The sequence below is a fragment of the Crocodylus porosus genome, unplaced genomic scaffold (assembly GCF_001723895.1).
Source record: "Crocodylus porosus isolate Cpor-Errol unplaced genomic scaffold, CroPor_comp1, whole genome shotgun sequence".
Classification (NCBI taxonomy): Eukaryota; Metazoa; Chordata; order Crocodylia; family Crocodylidae; genus Crocodylus; species Crocodylus porosus.
The window spans coordinates 1252816-1271970 of record NW_017728935.1 but is presented as its reverse complement, the minus strand read 5'-3'; the positions used below and the strand labels follow the sequence as shown (position 1 = coordinate 1271970).

General features: G+C 42.7%; 2 protein-coding genes across 3 annotated transcripts; both read right to left on the bottom strand.

The window, feature by feature from the left end:
* Positions 1–495: 495 nt before the first annotated feature.
* Positions 496–1604, bottom strand: TMEM81 (transmembrane protein 81). Its single transcript, XM_019546506.1, has one exon. It carries the CDS (start codon positions 1308–1310, stop codon positions 516–518), a length of 795 nt encoding a protein of 264 aa, XP_019402051.1. The 5' UTR covers positions 1311–1604; the 3' UTR covers positions 496–515.
* A 1597-nt stretch (positions 1605–3201) lies between these two features.
* On the bottom strand, positions 3202–18937 carry RBBP5 (RB binding protein 5, histone lysine methyltransferase complex subunit). 2 transcript variants are annotated; one of them, XM_019546567.1, is made up of 13 exons: positions 18881–18937; positions 17831–18003; positions 17347–17487; positions 16684–16846; positions 15193–15302; positions 14280–14399; positions 13967–14120; positions 13798–13869; positions 13058–13175; positions 11856–11925; positions 10870–11099; positions 9749–9943; positions 3202–5764 (listed from the first exon to the last, which is right to left on the bottom strand). In XM_019546567.1, exons 2-13 carry the CDS (start codon positions 17971–17973, stop codon positions 5739–5741), a joined length of 1542 nt encoding a protein of 513 aa, XP_019402112.1. In that variant the 5' UTR covers positions 17974–18003; positions 18881–18937; the 3' UTR covers positions 3202–5738. The 2 variants fall into 2 exon arrangements, with proteins under 2 accessions (XP_019402112.1, XP_019402113.1); XM_019546568.1 differs by having other exon boundaries at positions 9866–9943.
* Between the last annotated feature and the right edge of the window lie 218 nt (positions 18938–19155).

Genomic DNA, 19155 nt, shown 5'->3' with positions numbered 1-19155 from the left:
GGAAACTTATTTACTTGTCCATTCAGCTCCTTCTACAATAAAAGTATCATCTCGGTTTTCCTAGAGAGATCATAAAGGATGCTTGTGGTGTGCTTCAAACGTTAATATTATATATTATCCAATGTATAATATTCGTGTCCATTTCCCCTCCTACCCCGCCGGCTTTGTTTCGATTCAAAGTTCTCTGATGGAAGGACTGCTTCACTCTGTGCTTGCACACTGCCTACACCCCAAGGAACCCCGGTCCTGGGCAGAGTCCATGTGAACTGTTGCAAAGGCAGATGAAAAATAAAAGGTTTGACAGCTCAGCTGGACAGACTCTCCGGGAAGTGAAAGATCCATGTAACTTGTGGTAGCTTGCTTAAGAGTCTTGAACCCAAAAGCCACCACGACCCAAGATTACGTCGTTGCTTTAATACCCAAAGCAACGTTTATCCCAAAAAACCAGCCTAACGGCAGTATGAAAGACTAATATTACGCTATCCTTCCGAAGTAAGCAAAATTAAAAATGCAACTCATCCCTCTACGGCTTCGTTTTTTCTGCGAGCCTTTAGCAGAAAGAAGAGGACCGCACCCACCAAGATACCTGCTGTGACCCCACTTCCGATCCCTACCACAAACACAACCAAGGCCCTTCTTTGCCAGGAGTCCTGCTGCCATTGTGACAGGAAACTGGTGCCATTCCCTCCATTTCCTTCCTGTTTATATTCAGCAAGTTTCTGTTCCAGGGTCAAGGATTTGTAGAAGTTCAGCTCTATTAAGTCAGTAGGGATCACCCTGAGCCCAAAATAGATCCTCTTGACCAGCTTGAATGTCTTCATCAGCTGCATGTCACACCGGTAAGTCCCTGCATCAGATTCCTTGGCAGGCGAAAGTTTGATGACATAACTAGGGGTCTTGATAGATTTGAAAAGCACGTCATTGGTGGTGATAATGCCTCTGGCAAGCCTCCAGGTGTAGATAAAGGCCTGGCTACCAATGCCAATCCTCTCAGAAGTCAGGCAGCTAAGCTCAAATGGTTTACCAACAGGAACAGTGAAGTGGAGTAATCCACAGATCCAGCTGGTCAGACAGTCTGACCTGCGAAAGGTACAGTATCTCCTTTTCCCATCAGGACCAATCTCACAGATTTCCTCCACCTTGAAGCCCAGCCCACAGGTGACACTGCAGGATGTGGTGCTGACAGAGACTTTAACCGTAGCTGACTTGAGCTTCTCTGGGATGGTAACAGTCTCAAGAGAAACTGCTGTAGGCAGGCAGAAAGCAAACGTGAAGGTCCCAAGGACGAAGCTGCTTTTTGAGGTCTTCATGTCACAGTAGTCAAGTTTATAGGCCACTTCTAAGCCCCTGGCTTTGAGTAGTCCAGCAAAGGTAAATCATTCTTTATGAAGGTTCAATCTTAAGTATTTCTAAAACTACAGTTGGCTTTGTGATCCAATTCTCCAGATATGAAAAATCCTCCAAGATCAAAGGCTTGAAGTAGGACACTGCTGAAGAAAATGTCACCTATTAATAGGCAGACTGGTGTTCCCCCACGGGTTCTAATTTCTACAATACATGACTTGCCCACTTAGAAGGTATTAAACTCTAGCAACAAGCATCCCTTTTACCAAATAAATAAATACATTCTTAGAGAAAGGGAACAACTTCAAAGTCATTTTAAAAGAACATTTGCTGTAAACAATATTCTCGTTGAATTTCCCTAACCCCAAACCATAAAGCAAGGTCCATAATACAATCTTGAAACGCCAGCTGAATGCCAATAAAACTTAAGGAAAATTATACATACCAGCTATGCTTGGAGTTCTGCCACGTATATGTGTACCGTGAAAATTAAAAGCATGCCACAGCTCTCCACGATCACGAAGATAACCTTTTGATCTCAAGTGTCATCAGAGCATCAGATGTTTAAGGCAAATTGGAGCACGTCAAAGCCATCACTTATGTCTTAGGCTGTTTTCTTTCTAAAAGGACACTGGATATTTTGTATATGAAGGAGAGCCGACTCAAGTTTTTGACTTGCCTCCTATGGCTCAGCTGATGTTCTGCGACACGGGCATTCTGCTGTGAAATTACCATGTCACAATGCCACGTTTCATTATGCAGAATGAGTGAACAAAGGATGTTGCGCACATCCAAGAAAGCACCTTAAATAGTGCTGGATGAAAGCTCCCCAAGGACTGAAATATATTAAAATCCTAAGTTAAGTAAAGCCAGAGTGCTCTAATCTGAGCCAAGTGTCAGCATTAGGGTAAACTGATAGGGAGCTCAGGGGGAACAGTCATATTTACCATTAGCACATGTGGGCACAAACCATCCTAAATTCAAATTCAAGGAAGTATTTACATGAGTTGCGAATACGGTCCTCTAGGTTTTATTCCAGATTCGACTACCGACTCGACACACGTTCTGCCCATAGTCACAAATCTTCAAGTTCCAGTTTATGCAACACGAAAGTGGCAAAGCTTAGGTGTTTAGGAAGCACAGGGATCCAAAACAATGATTTACAAAGCATTTTGAATGGTCTCAGTGGAAAGAGTGCCAAATACCGCGTGTTGCAAAATAGTAACATGGTATTTACTCTTGGTAGAGCAATATGCTGTTGCGACAACAGTGCAGTAAATAAAAGTTCTCCCTGGCCAGCAATTCAGGTGTGGGTTTTACAAAGGGTCAGGACTGCCTGCGATTACATTACAACAACATTTCTATTTTCCATAAGGTCATTAAAAAAATACCTGCATCTCTCTTACTAACACAGTTTGACTACCAAAACCGAATGCGTGTTTAAACAATCCAAATGACTGTTCACTATCGAACGCTACTTACTGTCTCCATCTCACGGTTTATAGTCAGCAGGCTGTCCGAGTACTTGAACACTCGGACCAATTTTACTTTCACTTTTTACTTATGACCTATTTCAGTTTCTGCTTCTCCAACCTGGAAGACTTGGGCCGCATACAAACAGGGGGGAACATAAATTTAAAACACCCGTTTGCACTGCACGGAACAAGGATACCATTTCTCCGGCTAGGGATTTGTTTTTGTTTCTTAAAACGAGTTCATTGAGAAAAAAAACCCACTTGACTGCAAACCCCTTTGGGACAGGAAGTCTCTTGTGTTCATTCATCACAATGGGGCTTCCGAGTGCTACCACAAAAGGAACAACAATAGAAAAAGGAAACACAGAGATTACCCCCAAGCTTAAGAAATAAAACATACCTCTTTATTTACAAACACAGATGCTAACAATGCTGCTATATTTCAGAAATGACTACAAACAAGTCAGCCTCGAGCAATTTTATACAAAACTACAGAAACACAGAAATAAAAGACAGAAAGGGGGGGGGGAAAAAAAAACAAAAAAACATACACACTGTACAATGGGTGGGGGAGGTGGAGTTTTAACAGAAGTGAAGGCTGGCATCCATGGCTATACAGCTGCTGTAAAACAGTTTTCAGAGCCTTTGCCTGTGCAGCCTGTGATGGATTCAGAGAGACTGCAGACGGGTAGTTTAGACAAACCAGTTTGCATCAAACAGATGAGCTGTCCAGAGAGTAGGATGGGCAAGCAAATGAATAGTGTATGTGAGGATGGAGTCAAAAATAATTTCATCGGATGAAGCAGGTTAATGCACTGCCCTCCACTTCAGGAACAAATCCACCAAGGCTGGTGCCTTTTCCCAAGCTTCTGATTTAAAGTCTTTCTTCAGTGCCTGTGTTTAAAACCCATGCTGCTGCTGGCTGCTTTACTTGAAGCATATTCAACTGCAAACTAATACAGATACCTGGGTCTTTTGACAGTTAGAAGGGAGAGGGGAAGCATAAGTTGAATTCACTAAGATAAGTGAGATGAATGAAAGTAGCTACACGGAAAGTCTAAAGCAGTCTGAAAAATGAGAGGTATCAAGAGTGAAAGCTTTATTATAAAACAGCTGCATACATGCTGCTCTGATACACACCATGTGCAAGCTGCTGAGAAGGCGAGGACAGAGAACAAGACTGCGTTCCCATTTCGCTATGACATGCTATCTGCCAAACTTTGGCCGGAACAGATGCTCTCCTAATCTGGGACTGAAAAAAGATCACTTTCAATTCAGGTGTATGGAGTCCACCCACTTCTGAGAAAAAAAGGATGCTTGCTGCAAATACTGATGAACCTTCATTTTTTTCCCTGCCACTTGTACACATCTTAGCAACCTGCTGTTTCTCTGCTACAAGAGAAAAGTGTGAACTGTGTTGTGAATTAGATAACAACACCCCAGCACACCAGGCTGACAGCTTTTGTCCTACGAAGTCCGACCCTAAAAGGTGATGACACTCCGTATTGCAGTCACAAGAATTAAACATTTTAGACTTTATAAAAACGACGCAAGTGTCAAACAAATGACTAAGCTCCCAAACCACACAAAAGCCGACTCCACGGCAAATCCAGCTCAACTAGCTGTTCATTTATGCACAGTCCATTCCTTCATGGGTCTGAGCCTTTCATGCAAGGAAGCATTGAATTCACTGTGAGTTCAGGGTACTCAGCACACTGAAAGATCAGATGCGCTATTTGTAGGGTATCCTTTACCTGAAGGATCATTAATACTTCACAGAACTATTCTTCCTGCCTACCAGTATGGCTGATTTTGGAGACACTCCAGCCAGTTCTCTTTACCCAGAAAAACAGCATCATAAAGATTACAACAGGGGGACAAAAAGGGCTAGTTTTATTGTTTCACGATGGACTTCTCTGGGCTATTGATCAAAAGGTGTTGGATCCCGAAAATAAAAAGCTTGCTTGTCTATAGACTACCCAAAGACTTTTCGAATCTATCGTAGCTTCTACTTCTTTTCCAGTTGCCAGAATAGATCTACAAAAGCAACTCCCCAAGCCAGGGCACCTGATACGACTCAACAGAAAAAGAACGATCACCACAGGTAAAGAGAGGAAGTGGCAAAACGCAACCTTTTACGTCTCAACCTAAGAGCAGGACCCAATATCTTGGATCTTTTATCTGTACTGGTTTCTATTCTTCCTCCTCCCCCTTCTCCAATTCTCTCATAAAGAAGGGGCAGCCCTCCCTCAGTTCCTATCTATCTCTATAACAAGTACCCATTTTTTTGCAGAGACTGTCCTGATTTCTGGTGTCAAATCCTGACCACCAGTCAGTGATGGTGCAGCAATTGGGGGAGGGGGAATGAAAATATCATCAGTTTTCCTTAGAGTTCACAGTCTGGTAGCATAAGCAGCACAGAGGATAAAGAACAAAAATACAACAGCTTACTCCTTAAATGACAGTTTATCAAAATGAAATGGAAGTCTGCATGGGGCACACTGGCACAGGATACAGGGTTCTGGGAATAAAGTGTTCAGTGTTCTTCAGTTCCCAAAGTAAAACACTGGAAAGAAACCGAAAGCAGGTGTGCAGCCTAGAAAAGCAGTGTGGTAGTTACCAATTTGCTTGGAGAAACTTTATGCAAGTCAACAAGGAGGCATTCCCCCTAACTTGCTTGTGAATCTTTTGTCCTGAGAGTCAATAGCATACACTGTTTTGGGGAGAGGGGGCTGAAGAGAAGGAATGAAGGTGGTTTCCTCTTCCATAATTCACTTCTTATAAAAGTCACTCCCTGCATCCATGAGCAATCAGGTTCCTGTATTAAAGTCAGTCCATTATCTGACTGAGTACTTTGTCCATATTCCACTTAATGGTGCCAGCAATGGAAAGAACAGAGGAAGGGAAAGCAGAACGTCTTCATAACAGCTCTGAGATTGCACCACCTGCTAAAGAGATCAGAGACAGGTGAAAAATATTTCATCATCAAGACTCAGAAACAGGCGTTTCCAGAAAGTAGGGGCAACCAAATTAGGTAACATTGCCAAAAAGATAGGCTAGAACAGAAAAACTGCTAGGTAAGGTGATGCTTTTCAAAAAGGTGACAGATGCCGCTTTGGTGATATCGCTATCTGGCATTTTGGAGTTGGGCTTAGAAGTCTGTAAATGGATATGAAGCAGAGCCCCATGGAAATCGACGTTTTCACTGTGCTTGCGTTTGAACACACTTACCTGGTTTAAGTTTTGGATACTAATGAATTACACAACTCACAACAACACACAACAAAAACCAACAAGTTCCACTTGAATGAAAACTGCTGTGGATTTTTCTACGGTTTCAACCTAGAACTATACAATAGCCCAGGCAATTCAATTTATTTATGCTGAGACTCATTGCAGTAGGGCCACTTGAAGAAAAATGCATTTATTTCCAGACCAGGTAGCACAGGGGCAGAGATTGATCTGTAGTGGGCACAACGACCCACCTATCTGGCTTGTCGTAATGTAATTTGTCTCTGCACAAGGCAGCAAACAGGTTCCAGAAGAGCGTAGGCTGCACTGCTGTTTTAGTGTCTGACTGGCTACTTCACAAAGCAGCACTGCAAGGATCTAACAGCCCTAAGAAAAGGCAAAGACAGGAAGGCCAGTCTTTGCTAGGTGCATGCAATGTGTCTGCTCAAGCAGACCAGATTTAACACAGGAAGGTCACCTGAGCCCGTGGGAGACCATGCCCCGCTTCCCCCAGGATCAACTGACAACCTCAAGCCTGCTTGCTTAAGACAAGGCATAAATGCAGGGGAAGCAAGAGGACAGGGGGTAGTTATGTCTGAGCACTGTTCACTACAAGGTGATATGGTTTCTACAAGTCTGCAGAGTGCACTCTTCTCTCTAATCTGACTGGATTCACCACTCTCTTTTCCTATCAGCCACCATTCCTTGGACGTATTGGATCTTAGGATCCAATACCATTGAGCTAAGGACCAGTTCCTTGGAGCCAATAGGATCGCATGAGGCTGTGCACTAGCAGATCCTGACAGAAGACAAGTATCAGGTTCCAGAACACTCATGTCGTGCATTCATCTTACCAAAAAATATAAACACTTAGAAAGGCTCTGTCCCACAGCAGTCCCTCAGATTACTAAAGCTGGCAGGGAAACTTTAAGAATTCTATTTTTATTTAAATCAGTTATTTCATTCAAAATTAGGAATCTACCTTTTCTGACTATATCTAAAAATAAGCCACCTCTGGCTCCCCACTACATGCCACACAAGTATGCATATCCCAGCAGCAGCAGCAGCAACAGGCTAAACACCACCGACTTACGTATGTCAGACTGTACCACACTAGCCTCACCTAGCTTTAAAAATCTGTGAATCTACAACGAGGTGCAAAAACCAACAAAGCAGGAGCCCATTTAAAATGCTGCTGCTCTCAAATCACTGAAGGGGCCACCTCTTTTAAAAGGTGCTGGAGAAAAGCCAGAAGTAATGCTGATTGCAAACTGCAAGAAGAGTATAAACTGTGATTTGTCTGCAAAAAAAAAAAAAAAAAGACTCAGACAGGTCAGCAGAAAATGCTTGTAAGAAAATGGCGTTTCTAGGATTGTGCAAAAATAACACCTGCAAAAAAAATGCAAGCAAAAAAAACAAACAAACCTGCTACTAGTGCAATTTGGCTCTAGGTAGCCTGATTTCACGCTGTGGTATAACCAAAGGGTAAGCTTGCACAACGTTTTTTAAAAGCAATGAATCACCTCAGTTTGTTTTGCAAACAGTAGTGAAGTTTCCAGTGGGCAATCATTTTCTATTATGACCATGTGAATTGAGGCATATTCATTAGCAGTGTGATAAAAGAAAGTGATCAACAGGATGCAGAAAGCCCTAACTGTTGTATTAATTTGGTTTTGAAACTGAATCCCATCCCTCGAGAATGACATGTGGGTGTAATTGGGATGTACAATGGAAGCCTGCTGGAGTAAAGAATCTCTGGACACCAGGTATTACTTACCACCACATTTTTGCTTTAAGAGAAGGAATGCCTGGTTCTTAATTACCTGAACGATCAAAAGAGAGTTTTGGAGAAACTATCCTTGCTTTAGTAAGTTTAACATTTGAAGCCATTCAACACCACCCACACTGCATAGCACCAAGCTTGTTTTTGGCTTGTTTAACTTCAGGCAGGAACGTGCAACATATCAAACGGCTAATAGGCAGTAATAAGAATGGTCTAGATTTTTGCCCTGCAAGGACGACAATTTTTCTTTTATCACATCCCCTTGATACGCAGAGGATAAGCACTTATCAACACTAATGCAAGCAACATAACAGGAGCAGAGCAGGAAGGACAATGAGCAAGGTAGGTAACGTAGGACCAGCAGTTGGGGAAGGAAGGGGTGGGGAAAATTAAATCTGGACAGTACAAAATCCACATCAGCAGCTGCTGAGTTCAAGGAAATGCAAAATTTTTGTACACGAATAACACCGTGTCCGAGGGCCTGGGCATCCTGCCTTTTACAAACTGTTAGAAAATGAGGATCACGTGATTGAACAACTCATGCTTTCCTATACCACACCTGACTAAGCCCTTCCAAAACAGGCAAGCAAAGGAAGAGCAGTTTTCCAATGAGATGACAGGTGTGTGAAACATGGGCCTTTCTTTAGGTCAACTGATTTCATCTGAAAAGGACATCGCCACGTAGCTTAGACCCCAAACACAGGCTTGCATCCAAGCACAGCAGTCAAAGTGACCAGAAAGAGACAAGAGTCACCAAATCCCACCCTCATTTACTGCAGCTCCACTCCACTAAATTTAATGAAGTTGCTGCACAGTTGGAAGACAAAAATCTAGCCCTTGTATTTTCTCGGCATCCATTTCTTAATCAAATTACTGAATGGAGCTCCCATTCCCCTGCCAGACCATGGTGGTGCACGTCTCCCCATGGGAAGAGTGGTTCTTTAAATGAAATGAAGCTTTCATCTAGTGGAAAGTTACAGGTACATAATTCAGCAGAAACCATTCAAATAGGCACAATGCTCCAATCCAGTCAAGAAAAGATGAGCTTTACTTTGCCGCTCATTTAGAAGAAGCCCAGAAAAGGGAAAGTAAAAATTTTCATAAGGAAAACTACAAATCTTAATCCTTCAACAAACAGCTACTTTTTTTTTTTTTTTGGAAATCCACTGAATACTTCTAAAATTCCTCCATGCAGAATCTGTATGGGTGTGGTGAATGGGAAGTCTTGTAAGGTGAGCCATGTTACACAAGAGGGAGTTATTTAAAGAAACCCCCCCGCAAAAAATAACCCCCAAGACATACAATAGAACAGAAAAAACAATGGAATCTATAAAATGCAGGCGTTTCTGCACTGGTTACGGAAATTCAGCAGTGCAAAGCAGCCACTGCTAACAGCTACGTTTTAGGGCAGCTTTTCCCTTCTCAACCGTTTGCTTGCACAAATTTTAGATTCTTTGGCACATTAACTACTACCAATGATGGCACAGAGCTACAGTGCAAGCTTCAAAATCCTCCATTATTTCCATTCTTTCCTATCAGCCTTTCCAAGAGACAGCCTCTGTGATCAGCATACATACAACGTTATTATCAACTCCAGAGCTGACACAAGCTATTGAAAAGAAATCACAGCACCACCACCATTTTTGCTTTTTTTGGATTTGATATTAAGAAAAGACCTGTGTTCTTCATTTGCAACAAGCTGCATGCATTAATTTTATGTTTCCTTTTCATTTTGTCCTGAATATAAAATCAGTTACAGTTGAAGAAAAAGTAGAATTTTGCCTCTCCTTGACAGCAGCTAAACACTTAGTGAGCAAATGCCATTTGGGAAGATAAAGTGCTAAGACTATCATATCAGGGTCTGAACAAAGCAAGGCCACCAAGCAAGCCAACAATGCTCACCCTGGGTCCTTACCTGTCAAAGGCTGTCCCAGCTCCGCCTGCACTTTACCCTTCGCTGCTCCTTCCAGAGGTAAAGCACCTCTGTCCCCTTTGTAGAGTTTCGGTTTAAATGGAGAATCTTTCTCTTTACCTTTTGATCCTTTAGGCCTGCCTGCTTGCTTCTTCTTGGATTTACCATCTCCCTTCACGCCAAGCAGCGGGTGGACTTCTACAGAAAGAGACAGAGAGGTGTTTGGAATATTCATGTCAGGATAACCGCAGCCACTGGAATGGTAAACTGAAAAGTCACTTCTCCCCCAGCCTTCACTGCTCCTCGTTTTCAGTATCGCAGGAAAGGATGTATATGTAAAAAGGAAACCTTTTTAAACCCTATAAAAGTGACTGATTAATGTCATTTGCTAGAAGCGAGACAATATTCACCCCCATCATTCTGTCTGTCTGGACCCTATGGGGTGAAGATCAATGAAGACCAGCATTATGGCAGTGACTGCTGCAGACTCAGTAGCAGTCTCTAACACAGGTAAGTATTAATGCAGCTGGAGAGAAGGATTCTCAAGTGCTGCAGTCAGTGTTTGCTCACAAAGAACGAACTGTGCTTTAGCAAAATGTGCTCCTTTGAGGCAAAAAAAATGTAGCAGCACAAAACCAAGAGTTTATTTCACTATTCCTGGTTCCAGTCACAAAACTCCAACATAATCTGATTTGCTCTTTTTTTGATCTGTTGCCACATAATATGGCATTTCCACTGATGTAAGCCAAGACTCTAATGTTAATTTTGGCATTTCGGTGGGACGGAGCAGCATGAGCAGAGGTCAGCTTTTTAATGACAAAGCTGTTCCAATTTTGCCTACCTAGTTGTTGTAGGTTAAGCGTTGGATGAAGTACAAAGAGCACAAAAATCATTTGTTTTAGAATGACTCTGCTTCTCTCTCAAAAACAGTTACAGCAAACTTGATATGCATGTGCAGTGACAATACTTACTATAAAGAAAATAATAATTCTTGACTATTAACCAAGAGGATTGGAGAGTGACTGTTTAACTCCTGGTCCTCAGACTGGTGAGAGCTGGAAAGACTGCAGAAGTGAAACCCACAGAGCAGAATGAGCCTTAAAATGACAGCTGATGCCACTCACCATCATTGGGTACTCCTTGAAGTTCGATGTTGGTCGTTTTAGGTTTCTTCTTTGGTGGCTGTGGTCCATCAGATGAAGATTGTCTCTTTTTCTCTGAGCCTATCCCCTCATCTGTTAGAGATGTCTGAACAGCATCAGGTGGGGGCCCATAGGGGTTTTCCTCTGGGTCTTCCACTTCAGGAGCAATGGGTAAGTACAGCAGAGCCTTGGAGTCCTCCAGTTCTTCATCGCTGTAACCGAGAAAAGATTGTTCAAAACCATACCCCTTTAATACCGTTCTTCTCCACATCCATAAAGGAAGAGCTGTCTCTGTAGAAAGCAGCCACAGACCTGCGTTTCAGAATACAGAGTACTCTGCAGTCCGAGAGGGCAGGAAAACAAAAATACACATTGCTTGGATGGAAAAATATTTGAAAAGTGGAAATGCAGGGAGACAAGGTATATAATCCCTGAGAGACCGAACTTGCACACAGCTGGGCTGAACGAGTATGCCAGCTTCCCTCATATGGGAACGATGCTAACTGTATAGGGGACTGCATCTCTCCGATGCCCACTATGGTACCAGAAAGAACTGCACTGAGACAAAGCTTACCTGCAAGTAGTGTAGCCACTTTTTGATGGATAAACAAAGTAACTCAGGCAACATAAAAGCAGGTAGAGACTGCTCTGTAAAAACACTGTATACACCCACACTTCCTCTGCAGCAAATAAAACCTAAACCACAGCAGTTTAGCCCTGATTTCCTGAGGCATAAGCTACTACAGCATGGATTTCACTTGCCACAGGGTAAGAACAGCAGTTGATCAGCAGCAAATCCCTCTTACCTCCATTGTCTATTTGTCCAACGCATACGTGTCACTAGTCTCTGCCTCACAGCAACATTTGTTAGAGCACAGGCAGCACTGCTCTAAGGCGGCTATGCCACTCCCAGAGTGGTGCCACCCTGGGGGGGGGGGGGGGGAAATAAAAAAAATCAATATAGTCACCTGCTACAGAAGGCAGCAATGGGATCTACACTGGTTACATCCACCTCCTCATCCTCTGCAGCATCCGCACCTGCAAAAAGGAAAAGAGAATCATGGAGTCAAAGGAAAAAGAGAGGGCTGCTAAGTAAGAGTTAGCTGATGTCCAGCAGGAAAAAAATAACTGAACTAAGAAACTAGACAAAAACCCTGGGGGTGCAGCATTTTTTTTTTAAATACATCACAATTAAATGATGTACTACTTCCGGAAGTGTCAGAATACAAATACAAGCGTTTTAGAATGTGACCTCTAAATGGTTTGATATGATTAAAGATGGAATCCCTTTAAACCATGAAGGTGCACATTTCCCACCAGGCTGCTGCCTGTAATGGTTGACAACAGTTTGGTCTTCCCCATGCTAATACCCAAAACATTCTTTCTACTGGAAGCTTATGATGAGTGCACCGTTTTTCCATTGCAGACAGATACTAAAATTATATAGTAGCGTGTCAAAAATCCATTTGGTCTGCTTAGTTATAAGCCTTTTTTATTAGGGTTGGGTGACAACAATAGATCAACAATTCAGATTTTCACTACTTTCTATCTAGTGATCTCCCACCTAAGAAAACAAATTGTATGCAACTAAAACAACATAATTAAAAACTAATATTATGCTTGGACATTATAAAACTCCACACCCTCAACAAATCTTATATATTCTGCAGCGCTTATGTACAGCGCCTGTTAACCATGACAGTTTTGCAGTCAGTGCCGAAGCTCCTAGGTTTACTCCTTTAATTACAGCCTTTCACTTCTCTACAAGATTGTTGGCACCACCAAGTGGCTAAGCTGTGCTGCTACTGATTTCAACGAAATATTTCCACTGCAGAGCATGAGCCCCTCCAAAGCTTGTATGGTCGTTTACTGAAAATGGCTGGTCTGCACACACAGGCATGCGATTTTAAATGGGCTAAAAGCCACAAGCGTAGAAGTCATTTTTTACCATGAAAGGCTGGATGTCAAATGTAAAGCTCAGAAAGGAGAGCTGAGGTGAAATTCATAATTTTGTACACGCTCAATTCTCCTGGCTTTCCCATCAATGGCCTGGCTGCACCACTTTTATCCTATCCCTTTCATTTCTAATCAGGTAGGCACACCAGGAGTGATTTAATAAAAATGCCACATCTAATCAAACCCTCTGTTACGTATACACTTTGGATAGTACCTGTCTGCTCTGGTTCGCTCTTGTCTTCATCTTCAATATCAAACTCAGACTCCCTCTCTTCATATTCTACATTTTCATCTAGCTCTTTGAAGTCAGGCGCAAAGGCACTCCAGTTTTCCTAAATCACAAATTTCAGAAAGAATGTACATTGGCTGAACAAAAAGGAGCCACACTTAGGCAACTACATGACTATACAGTAGCTCTTCAGCAGAATCCCACAAGCACATGTACTATCACAAGACCAACCCCTCTGACAGCTGCACTCACATGGCAGTCTAAAAACTGGCCAAGTTAGTTTCTGAAGTAAACACGACATTCTTAGATTTTTATTACTTTAAATCTTGGAATAGCTTCCCTCATTGATAAGGGCATCCATAGCCCAAGGGAGGTATGCTGTGCTTCACCACGTTTCTGTACAATTATGTTCTCAGATCCGCTATCACTGAAAAATACATTCAGAAGGACACTGTTCCCATAATGTCAGATTTCAGACTCCAACACCTCCATTATTAAGCATGGCATTTAAGCACCAAATTAGCCCCTCGCATTCAGTGGAGTCACTCGTGCGCTTAACGTTAAGTATATAGTTAAGAGATAATGCTGAATTCTGACTTTATTAAAAAAATATACTGACATAAATCGTCCTCTGGGACATTCCTTGCCAAAACACACGATACAGTCTGCTTAGCTGACGTTAACGGGGTACTCTTCCATAGGGAAAGGAATCAGTAAAAACCTACCACTTGGTTCTGAGCCCAAATGGACACAACACCGCTGGAAATGGAAGCAATGATGGGTCGGACAGGATGCCACTAGATTTATTTGGATAGAGGAAAAAAGGAAAAGTTTATTTTTTGCACCTTATTTGTAAGAAATAAAAACCACAAAGCTTAGGAAATGTGCACTTACTGCTACATCTAGCAAGAGCTCCCCTCTGGTCCCATGGAGGATTTTTACTAGGTTCCCAATGCTCTTCTCCCAGATGTACAGGGCGTGTTGCCGGGCCGATCCTGCCACAATGTACTCCCCATCCCCAGAGAAACAGCACTTCTTCCATGGTGTCCTGAAAGCAAAAGAATTCATAGAGCAAAGCACCTAGTTACCAACGGTACCATGTGGAAGAAACAAGATGAGGAATGAGTTATGAAGTCCTCTTGGGTAGCAGCAAACACACAGCTCTGTAACTCAAGGCAGGCCCACCCATCTCTTTACTGCTCCCTACCTGTTCACTAAATCCTGCAGCTTCTGCATGGGTTCAGGCTCCCCATCTCGCCCACAGGTTAGGATTTCCCGGCCATCGTACACACGGATGATTCGGTCAGCAGTGTTTATTAAAAAGCAGCTGGGGCAGAGAGAACACGGAGAGCTCGTGACTTTGAAAAAAGGATTTCTTTAAATAAACGTCTAAAAAAATCTTCTAAACAAAACTTAACAAAACCTAAAAGTCTGAACTGCTTAGCTCCCACAATCCCCACTCAAGGATGATACCTGAGTGCAAACACTTGGCACAGTTGGACCCCATATAAACAAGCCTTTTTTTTTTTTTTTAAATTGCCTACATCTAGGCTAACAAGAAAAAACATGCACAAAAAACATGTATTAATTTTATCTCTTCAAGTTATCCTTGAAGTTATCGTTTAAGACAAGCTAAACCTATTAAATCAATACAATGTTCTGACATGTATTGACCACAGGATTTCCCCCCTTTTTTTTGTTGCTTACATAACAAAAGGCTGTGCATCTTGCTAAGATTCTTCTGAGTTTGTTTCTGCGTTACAATTGCCACGATCCCAAAAACCACGCATTTTGAACCCATAGCAACATGTATACAGAACGTACTCAGCATATTCTATCCAGAAGACCACAGATCCTAAACCAGAACACAAGCCCTGAAGTGCTCAAGTCCTTCAGGTGTTGAAAAATATCAGTTTGTACAACAGGAGCGACAAATCTCTAGTTCTAGCAGGTAGGAAAAGGCTCCTAAAGAGTTTGTCTAACTATGGTCTCTTCACCAATTAAAAGACACTCTGGTAATTCACTCCTTTCTAAAACTGATTTTGAAATATTCCATTCACCTCAAATCAATTCAGTTCCCCTGTAAAGATGGCACTTCTGGGAACAAACCTCCCACTTACCTTCCTTTCCGAGCAAACTCGATCGATTTAATAGCTGTGGTGTTGCTGGTTCCGGTTGTTACTCGGAAAGAAGCAACCAGATCCTGGGTATCCGTTTTTAAAACCAAGATCTGAAAATTAAACAAACAGAAATTAATCAGTTTTCTTTAATGACCATTCCCAATTCAGTATGCATGCCACCCACTCCTAATAAGGCTAACATAAGGCTACATAATCTAAACCAGCAGTTCTCAGCTTATGTAAACCCGAGGCACTCATTTGGCCCAAGGTCCCCCACGTTGGAAAATGCCAGCTCTTATTTCTCACTCATTTTTTACCACAGAAAAATAATAGAGCATTGATTCTGTTGAAAAGAACCCAAGACGACCACAACAGGTGAGAACGAATTCCTATTTGAAACCTCTGGGTTGATCTTGGGAAGCACATCTAGGTGTTCACACACATAACAGTGCTAACCTTGTGTGGCACCCCCTGGCACACCTGAAAAGATCTCGAGGAGCCTCAGGAGGCTGCAGCACCCTGAGAACGATTGATCTCAACAAGGCATGCAACGTAGGGCCAGCATGGATGTTGTCACGTTTGTACCAGAGTAACTAGCTGTTCTACACTATAACAAAGTAGCAGCTACAAAGTGCAGATTCCAAAACCAGGTAAAATTTGCCTAACCCAGTGGAAAATTATTCCTAGAAGAATCAGGGGTAAAACACCACGAACGCACGTTAAAACAGTTCAGATGTCGTCTGCGTGACTATCCTGGGGCAGTTATTAGTATGGCAGTTGCCGTACGGTCCCCCGATTCAATTCGGATTTGGAGATTCGGCTGCCGAATCAAATCACGGACCGAAGCTTCGTACAGCCCTAGTAGTTATTTGCTACCATCCAACTGGCTAGTGCCTGCTTCTCTGCCACCTAGCGACAAGGCACAGTAACAGCTGTCTACTATGCGACCTACCTTGGGACAGCCACACATCTGGCCATTCCAGATCCACTGGGGTACGTGTTCATCTGCCCACGCCCTCAGGTAAGTTTCTGGGGTCTTTGTTTCTGTCACTGATTCTTAAAATCCTTCTTAAAACTCATAATTTATGACTCAGTTTACCATTAGGATAAAAAGGAACAAGGATTAAGGATTAAATCTGTGTACATTACTCTGCGCTCTTCTGTTAAAAGTTGCATGCCTGCAGCCCTTCTTCTCAAATTACCTGTTTGTGAGCTAGAGGAAAAACACATTCCCATAAACCTTGTGAAAAACAACAGCTATTTGAACACTCAGCTCTTCAAAATCACTTTTCCATCCACAGATCTCAGTCAGTCAAAACACTTGACCAGGCTAGGTCTGTGCCAGTGAAGCAGTAACGATTCAAGAGGCTCTCCTGGGCCTCATTCACACGCTAAAACAAAGGGCTTCACCCACAGAAAGGTCAGCCTCCCTAAAAGGGAAATGTATTAAAGCTAACTCATCCAGCAAGCTCCAGCACAACAAGGTCTCACCTTTCCCTTTGCATTGCCAGTGTAAATATATTCCCCTCGCCTATCAAAAGATGCTACCACATTCAAATCGGAATCATCATCCACGGGGAGAACAACATGTTTGGAGTCTGAAAGCGTTAGCATCACAGGTGCAGATTTCATAGGACATACCAAAACTCTGTTCCTGCAGAGGAAAGAAGGAAGAGTTCTTTAGGCAAATCTGATCTCTTTTATTAAACCAATTCAATAGCTGGAAAAGTTCTTCTTAGCAAGCTTTCGGGTTTAAATACCCATGGTCAGGCTGAGGAAGCACCTGCAGTCGGTACGTGCTCTTCCTGGATGGAATGAATAGTAAAGAAGCCAGAGGCTGGTACACAAGAGGTAGGAATTAAGCCTTTTCTTGATTTAGCACTTTCCCGGCAGGAAACGTCCTGAAAAAAATCAGGAATTACAGTTCTGAAGAGTTAAAAAATCAATTTGCTTATCCCTATATTTTGTTTCTGTCCCCAAAAGCTTTAGTTTTATTGCAATTCTGTTATGCAGGGTTCAAGGTGTAGCTGAACACCGTTCTTTTGTTTTACACCACCTACTAAGCACGTTTTCTTAGCTTATAAAACAACATCGAAGAGAGTATTCAACCAGCTCATTAAAGCTTTGAAGGAAAGCTTTTTCCACGGAGCTTACTGGTCTCGAGGATGATACTGCACTTTCAAGATGGGTGAAGGGAACCGAAACCTCTGGTCACAGTCTCCAGACAGAACATCCCACTGCGATACAATGTTATCCGTTGAAGCGCTCACCAACTTGTGACCATCTCGGCTCCAGCTAGCAAGAAAAAAGAGAGACTTAGTCACTTGAGTTCACGTTTAAACACATACACAAAACCTATGGTCACCAAAAGCTAGCTGACACCATCTCCGAGAGCTGACGATCTGTGGGAATCATCAGCTGCGCCAGCAAATCTGTTAGGCTGCTGGACAACTGGATACACCTTCAACAGGCTGACCATATATAATGTCTTTAAAACTCACTTATAGGACTAGATCCTAGGAAGCGCTCGGTTATACTGTAACTAGTGCAGTATGTTAAGGTTAATTTATGACTTACAACAGAGAATCAGGCACCACAGTTTCTTACATCCCATTCAAAGTCGTGTGAAATTTCTTACCATAAAGAACAGACAGGGTGGATATGAGCACTTATGATTTTTGCTATGCCTCTTGTCAGGAAGTCCCAAATGACAATGCGTCCATCGTTGCAGCCTACAGCAAGTAGCGTACCCCACCTATTAAAGGTACACGTGAGAGCCATACTAATGCAGTCCAGCGTCCCATCGGCTTCCTGGAAATAAACAAGGACAAAAGAGACCGTTAGAAAGTAAACTTCTATTTTCAACATTTGAATCCAAGTCCTTCTACCCACTTCGAAATTAGAAGGGCTAAGGGTCAGTTTCACACCCAGGCTCAGATGTTCTAAGGATGGGTGATCAGGGTGAAAAGGAACACTAAACCAGTTTTATCCCCAACCATCAGGAGGAAAGTTGCTTTTCAACAGGAGTTTCTAAAACCCATTATGCGTAGAATTATTTTAACAACTTTAATGGGAAAACGTCAAATGTTACGTGCATGTTTCAATTTCTCCTTTTGCAAGCCGAAATAATAACAAGTGGCAAGATAATATTTAAATATTTAGATTCCTTTTAAAAATTAAGGGAATTTTAAATAATGATATTATTTATTCTTAACGGTTTTGTGCTTGCAGTGTCCCTTTCAAAAAATCTTGCCATCACCCTAGACTCCACACTTCCAAAGTCAAATAAACCTGCCACCAGATTAATTTTTGTTTGTCTTGATGCATCGTATAAGCAAACCATCTTTTGGCCCTGAGGAAACATTCAGTGCAGAGCTTTCCAAACGCTCATCCATCTCTCCTCTACTACAACTGGCTGTTTACGTATAGCACCTGCACGTGCAAAGGCTCCTATAACTCCACTATCTTGGGGGATGCGTTTGCCAGGTAACAAGCCTTCCATCCTGCGAAGCCTCACGGAAGCGCAGCCCCGTGACAGCTGCGGTTTTGCTGTTGCTTTGCACCGGTTCGTTGCTTTTATTGTCAAACAGGACGCAAACACCGTAGAGCGGACGCGAAGACCAACCAAATCAGTTCGCAAGCCCGACAAAGACCGAAAGCAGCGTCGCCTGCTGGAAAAAGCACTTACCTCGGGGTAGTTCTGCCCAAACGACTCTGCAACAAAACATAAGGCTCCGTTACGAATGAAAAAGAAAAGAACCGCGTTTCTCACAAGCAAGCTCTAGGCTTAGCGGTTCCCAACCTCTGCCACCCTATAGGTACAGGCCACCCCCGCTGAGCGCTATTCGGCTATAACGCTCATTTTAAACGGCCACCTGATTTCACTCAGCGAGCTGCGTTATAGAGGCGGGGGGAGGGGGTGTTGGGGAGCTGAACGAGGCGCAGACGACGCGCGGCGGAGGG

Bases quoted from the DNA above. Each gene is read 5' to 3' on its own strand.
- RBBP5 (XM_019546567.1), bottom strand. From the start codon at position 17,973: ATGGCTCTCACGTGTACCTTTAATAGGTGGGGTACGCTACTTGCTGTA. The intron at 17,488-17,830 runs GTAAGAAATTTC...TTTTCTTGCTAG, and splicing joins CACCCTGTCTGTTCTTTATG to CTGGAGCCGAGATGGTCACA. The intron at 14,121-14,279 runs GTAGGGAGCAGT...TTTTGCTTTCAG, and splicing joins CTGCAGGATTTAGTGAACAG to GACACCATGGAAGAAGTGCT.
- TMEM81 (XM_019546506.1), bottom strand. From the start codon at position 1,310: ATGAAGACCTCAAAAAGCAGCTTCGTCCTTGGGACCTTCACGTTTGCT.